The sequence below is a fragment of the Quercus robur genome, chromosome 10 (genome assembly GCF_932294415.1).
Source record: "Quercus robur chromosome 10, dhQueRobu3.1, whole genome shotgun sequence".
In the NCBI taxonomy this organism is placed as follows: domain Eukaryota; kingdom Viridiplantae; phylum Streptophyta; class Magnoliopsida; order Fagales; family Fagaceae; genus Quercus; species Quercus robur.
Window position 1 is genome coordinate 31,443,908 of NC_065543.1, and position 6,760 is coordinate 31,450,667.

The following is a 6,760-nucleotide window of genomic DNA, read 5'->3' on the forward strand; positions in this document are numbered from 1 at the left end:
AATTAAAACCCAAATTGCCTCAAATCCTCTTTTGCCAAAAAACAAGAAAACAAACAAAATACTAAGCCATGAAAATCGGGTCAGGATCCAAAAATTAAACAAGTCTGTATCGTGTTGGCTCTAGTGTATTGAAATTAAACAAGAGTTTATATCGTGTTAGCTCTAGTGTATTGAAATTAAACAAGAGTCTATATCGTGTTTGCTCCAGTGTATATCGTATTGGAGCTAAGAGCACTTGTAGCAGTGGAGTTAAAAACTATTTTAGCTCCACCAAAACACAAAAACACCCATATAACAATGGAGCTAAACCTTTTTTTTAGATGTGCACGGTGGCTTAGAGTTAAAAAATAATAATAATTTTTTATTTCCTGCCCAATTGTGTGTGTGGCTGTGATGGTTGTGTGTAATGAATATATTATTTTATTACATAAAATATCTTATTTTATTATGATGTTTATATTATTTTATTGTATTAAAAGCTAAAATAGATCCGTTGCAGGTAAAATAGATAAAGTAACTTTTTGTATTATCAAATAGCTAAATTTTTACCTCCATTACTAGAGATGCCGGGGAAAATGGGGCCGGGCTCCAAATTACAACTATACCCTTAAAACCATCACGTATTCACAAAATTTGTATATATCTCTCTCTACCACCTTGACAAAAGAAAAGAACGGTCTGTAGTGCATTCTGCAAGAGCTGCCTCACTCTTCTGCGTGTAGAAATAGAAAGCTCCCTTTGCTCGTCAATCGGAGAAGCTTCATCGGTGTTCAACAATGGCGGAGAGCAATGGCGATATCCTAATGCTAGAAGCTCCTCCTCCGACTGGTCCCACGTGGCCCGGACTATCCAGCGCCGAAGTCATCGACGCCTTGCCGTACATCGACGATGACTACGCCGACGCCAGAGTGAAGCAGGAGGTAGACCGTTTGGTCGAGGATGAGATGCGTCGTAGCTCGAAGAAACCCGCCGACTTTCTCAACGACCTTCCTCCTCTTCCCAATGTCAATTTCAAGGTTAAACCCTAAACCCTAACCTCAGCTTCTCTCTCTCTCTCTCTCTCAATGTTTGATCTGATATGGAGATTTTGTGATTGTTTTGGATTTTCAGAATCACCCGATGATTGCAAGAGAGTATGAGCGTGTGAGAGCCGGGAAGCCTCCGGTGGCTCTCGATAGGTCACGGTATAATTTGGAACCGCCGCCGTCGAATAAATGGAATGATGAATCTGCTTGGAATCATACACTTCACAGAGCTCAATGCTTGCTTCAGTACCAAATGATCAGGTCATGTATACTCATAAACAATATTGTTTTTGTTAGCTTGACTGGCACCTCCTGGTGTTTCCAACGGAGACGTTTAGGATTCAAAATTACTTTGATTATTCTTGAAAATATTAAGATTCAGCTGCATTGGATTGTAATTGCTTTTGTAGCACAAATAGTTGTTATTTTATTGTAATCGATAATTCATGATGTCATTTGATGTATCATAAATTTCTTTACTAAGAATAGAAAAAGCAGCAATGCCCAGATGATAAAACAATAGTTTTTATTAGCTCGACAAGCACCTCCTGCTGTTTCCAACGGAGACGTTAGGGTTCAAAATTACTTTGATTGTTCTTGAAAATATTAAGATTCAGTTACATTGAATTCTAATTGCTTTTGGAGCGGAAATACTTGTTATTTTATTGTAATCCTTAATTCATGATGCCATGTGATGTATCATAAATTTCATTATTAAGACTAGAAAAAACGGCAATACCCAGATGATAAAACAGTTGCCTGCGTTTTGTACTTGTTTTTAGTGCGGATTTGATATTTTGTACTTACTTTGAAATGATTGGTTGTTTTACAGTCTTGAGAATTTGGACCTGATGGTGAAATATGGTCCTGATGTCTGGAAGCAGTTCATCCAACGATTGGAGGCATACCTATCAAGGTTTGTTTGTAAAATTACATATGTAGTGCGCAAATGAGTTTTAGCTTAAACGACATTGTGGATTCAAAGCCCATTAAGCGTGTGTAATTACCAATTAAAAAAAAAAAAAAAGATTCAACATGTGGTGAAATGATCATTTGCTCTCATCATAGAAATCAATTCTTCTGCTTAAGGACCCTTGTTTCATTGCTTATGTTAATTTATTCTCTCAATCTCTCAGATATCATATGGTAGCTCAAACACTTGGTATTCTATGCCAGATTATTAACATTGTGCTACTGGATGTTTTTGAACTGTTCTGCTTATGCTTGTGGTAGTTTCTTACTTCATCTGACCATGCTTTAGCTGAATTGGACCCCTGTAGCCAGACACATGCCCTTGGATCATCGTGAACACCTTAATGCATTTTCCTAATTTCTCAAGTGTGCCTAATTGCTAACCTTAAGCATGTTGGGGAATTGAGGCTTATGGTAGTTCCCCCTTTCTTCTTAGGTTATGCACCTTTATCTAAATAGTATGCCTCAGCTCTGGCGCTCTGGCGATGCACCTTAAGTTGATTACAAGCTTCAATTCTGTCTTTCATGACTTACTTAAACTTGTAGTTTAGGATATATTGATTCAGTTTTTTTCTTAAAGCACTTGAATTTGCTTAAGGAAATAGTGTGTCTTTCAAATTTCAATTAAGTGCCAGCACTGTTAGCTTTATGTGAGATGATTGATATTACTTGATGATGTTCCCTTGATATTTCATGTTTTGCGAGTTCTTATTTTTCACTTTCATTATCATTGTTCAGAATGCAAAAATTAGTTCAGGAACAGAATGAAAAGAGTGAAACAGTGAACCGTGAAAGGAAATATCATCAGGTAATTTAACTTCCTTGTGTCCCCTTCCATATTGTAGTTCAATACTGTGCTGCATTTTGATCTGATGAATATGCTTCCTTCTTTGAATCATCAGCACAATACTGCATATGAGCTTACTGCATTGTCCACACAATGGAAGGAGCTCTGTCATAAAAATATAGAAATTCAAGCTGCATGTACTGAAATTGAAAATCATTTAGAAGAACTGAGGAAAGAAGCATCAGAGAGGTAATATGTGTCTACTATGGAATGTCTTCTTCTATCTTATATATGTTTTACTAGTTCAGAAGCTTATTAGTTTTTTCTTCTTTAGAGGCTGGAACTTAGAAGCCGATTTACAGAAACAGAATGGTACTGTTTTGCATTCGGAATGATAAGGTATTCTTTCTTTGCTGATATCATATTTCTTTTAAATTTGATCATATGGCTTTATTATTTGTTGCTAGGATTTCAAAGACATTGAATTATTTTTTATTCCTTGAGTTTTCTTTACATGTAGAGTCTAGAATACATTCCAGGTGACATGAGAACATTGAAATCAGATAGAAACATTAAATCTGAAATAATTTTACCGTTCCTTTGCTGAATTAGTTTTGCTATTTTAGCACTTATGAGATTGATATATGAATTGGCACAGGTGAATTTATTAATTCAAATTATAAGGTTTCGAGCAAATAAATTTATATTGTTCATATTTTGCTGCCATAAAATCATACTTAAATGTAATTTTGATGATAAACTCAAGCTTTAATTCCAAGCACTTGGAATCAGTATAACATAGATTGTGTATTTTATAAGATTAGATGACATATCCCCTAATTTGGGATAAGCTACTACACTTGGAGAAAGAAAAGGGGCCCTGCCTGCTGACGGATGCTAAATAGACAGATATTATACGAACTTTTTAACTGTTTTATTTGATACAAGCATACTGGTTATATATATAAGCTGCCATTAGAATTTGCATAATTAAAAGGATATATACACTTGAGAAGTAAACCCTCATGGGGGTAATCGGATGGTAGGCTCATTGGTCTGGGGCATGACGTAAATGCGGAGGTCCTAGGTTCAATCCACTACAATATTAGTATATGGACTCCCACTAGTACTAGGACTCCTATTTTGACTAGTTGAGTGATATCTCCCTTGATGTTCACAATTACCCATTTATCAGATTCTCTAAGTTCCTCAAGGTCAACATGATTTTAATGAACAATGCACATGAACAGTACACATGAGCAGTGCAGGTGAACTGTACCACAGGAAAGAGATGAGGAAAAACAACAATGAAGCCAACAGCCTCAATATTTTATTGATTAACCTCTCCTTGTTTGAGTACAATAGGAGACTTATATAGATCATAAATCTTAACTTCTCCTAATAGAACTGGGACTTCTATTTTGACTACTAAACCACACTTTGATTGAAATGAACTAAAGCCCACACATAAAGACCTAAACTAAATAAGACAATACTTAATTATAAAAGAATGCCCCAGGCCTATAACTATGGTTGATACCCAACAATTGCAGAATTTTACCCGACTCTAGAATAACCAAATAAAGGATAAATTCAAATATAATAACCTGGACATGATGGCCTTGTTTCTCCATTTCTAGATTCCCATATCCCTAATAGTAAAGGTGGCGATTTGAGTGCATTGGAGGCTAAGTAAGAGTAGGGAATTCACCTCTTTTCTTTATATTCTAGATTCCCATATCCCCAATAGAGGAGGTGGTGATTGAGTGTGGTGGAGGCTAAAACAGAGTGAGGAGTTTGATGTTTGCTTGTTTTATAATGCTCAAAGGGGCTTAATTGGAGTACCCTTCCCTTGGAAAGGTATTAGGGGTGTTAGGGTGTCACCAAGGGTCACCTTTTTCGTATGGATGGCAGCATGGGGAAAGATTCTCACTTATGATAATCTCATCTCATTATTAGGGCTTATTTGATGGTAAATTGGTGTTCCATGTGTCATTGTAGTGGGGAGACGGTGGATCGCTTTTGATTTGTGGTGCCTTGCTTTTAGGTCCTTCTGGGATCCACTATGTTTTACCACCAATGGTATTTGACTTAATGTTTGGTTGGAGGAATTGGGTGGGTATGCATTTGTCGGATATTTGGAATATTGTTCCATTATGTTTGACGTGGACCGTATGGATGGAATGCGCAGAAAGTACGAGGACTCAGTTGCTGGCAACTTATTCTAGTACCTTATTTGCTTGGTCTTCTGCATTGAGTCTTATGAATAGGGATTCCATTCCAATATTTTTAGAGTTGTTATGTAAGTCTTTATTTGTAATTCTTTAGGCTTCCTCATGCTTTGTTCTTGAGGTAGTCTTTCTTTAACAAAATTCATTGTATATATGTAACTACTGTGGATGCTTATTCTTGGACTTTGCCTTACCTTGGGTTTCCAAAATGGATATTGCCTCTCCAACCACAATATGGTTGTGTAATCACCATGGGCCGTGGGATTTGGGCAATTTTGGTGGTTTTGGGTTTGTGGATATAGGCTTGGATTAAATGGGCTATGTGGATTTGTTGTTGGTACTTGTTATATATATTGGTAAGTTACACACATGGGGTTTTAAACTCACGACCTTACTCCCCCATCCCATTATTGTGGGAGAAGTGCTATTTGAGCTAAGAGCTTATTGGTGGGCATAGATGCATTATTGAACTCAACTTGAATATATATATATTTTTTTTTGGAGATGGGTAGGAAGTGGGGGAGGGAGAGGAGGGGTTCGAACCATAGACATGGGACACCACAAAGGAAGACATTACGACTGGTAAAAAAATAAAAAGTTATTACGACTAGGCTAGCACTTGAACCCTAAACTCAACTTGAATATGATCATGGAGGTTTCATGTATAAACCCAATATTAAATCGAAGTTTCAAAAGTCAATTTAATTTCTCTATTAATATGCCAACTCAATATCAACCTATTTTGGACAAAAATTATTTTTTGAGAAGTTATTCTGGTTTGGAAATTATTGAAATTAGTTTGATAAATATGGAGGCATCCGTACAAATAATAGTATACCACCCAAATCGCTTTCAAGTAGGGCCTGGCTTGTCTCTACTATCACCAATAGCTTAAGTGACATCATCTCCAGTACATACTAGAATCAAATTGAGAGATTTGTCGGTGATCTTGGGTTTACTTGGTCTGTAAAACAGTATAAGTTTTGCTTTTGTAATTATCCTTTTGTTTTTTCCTGTTGTATGTAAATTTATTGCTAATTTTAAGTTATTAATCTGTATTTCTGCTGCTTTGAATGATTGTAGTTTATATGCCTCAGTAGTTATTAAATATTAAATGTTAGGCAGATGCCATTCATCTCAATTGTATTGATTACCTACTGGATTTTATGACACTAGTTCTCAAACATTGTTGGTGTTACAGGCTTCTCAAAGATTGCGGGAGTGGACTGAAGGGCTTAAGGCTTTGGGGGATGATCTGTATATTAAACTCTAAATCTTGTAGTTCTAACTTTGTTTTGTTGCTGGATGCTGCTGGCCTTTAGATGAAATACATGGTTGGCCTAATTCTATGGAGTAGATATGTTCCTCGAGGGCCTTGAGAATTCCCTATATATTATATCAAATCTTTTCAGTGTAGCCAATGTACTGTAATGATTGTTAAGAGTTATTAGGGTGACAAATTTTGACTAAAAGAATATTCTAAATTCATATCTGTTTTAAAGTTTTCTTTTTGGCTTTGTTTAAGAGACATAACATATTTACTTACCCTTTCATCATTGTTATTATTATTATCATGATTATAGTCAACATCTGCATCATCATTCTTCATCATCATCTAGGGTTTTTTTTTTTATTTTATTAAGTGCAGTTATTACCTTTTCCCTTATACTTGGTTTCCCTTTGCTCTTTTTGGGATGGTTACTATTGATGTTTAATATATGGTTGGGTGATCTTTATCTAAAATT

At 35.9% G+C, this 6,760-nt stretch overlaps 1 protein-coding gene across 1 annotated transcript; it reads left to right on the forward strand.

The window, feature by feature from the left end:
• The first annotated feature begins 658 nt into the window (after positions 1-658).
• On the forward strand, positions 659-6,521 carry LOC126702337 (pre-mRNA-splicing factor SPF27 homolog). The gene is made up of 7 exons (XM_050401013.1): positions 659-1,016; positions 1,111-1,286; positions 1,858-1,941; positions 2,736-2,805; positions 2,900-3,033; positions 3,119-3,183; positions 6,217-6,521. Exons 1-6 carry the CDS (start codon positions 777-779, stop codon positions 3,177-3,179), a joined length of 765 nt encoding a protein of 254 aa, XP_050256970.1. The 5' UTR covers positions 659-776; the 3' UTR covers positions 3,180-3,183; positions 6,217-6,521.
• Positions 6,522-6,760: the final 239 nt, after the last annotated feature.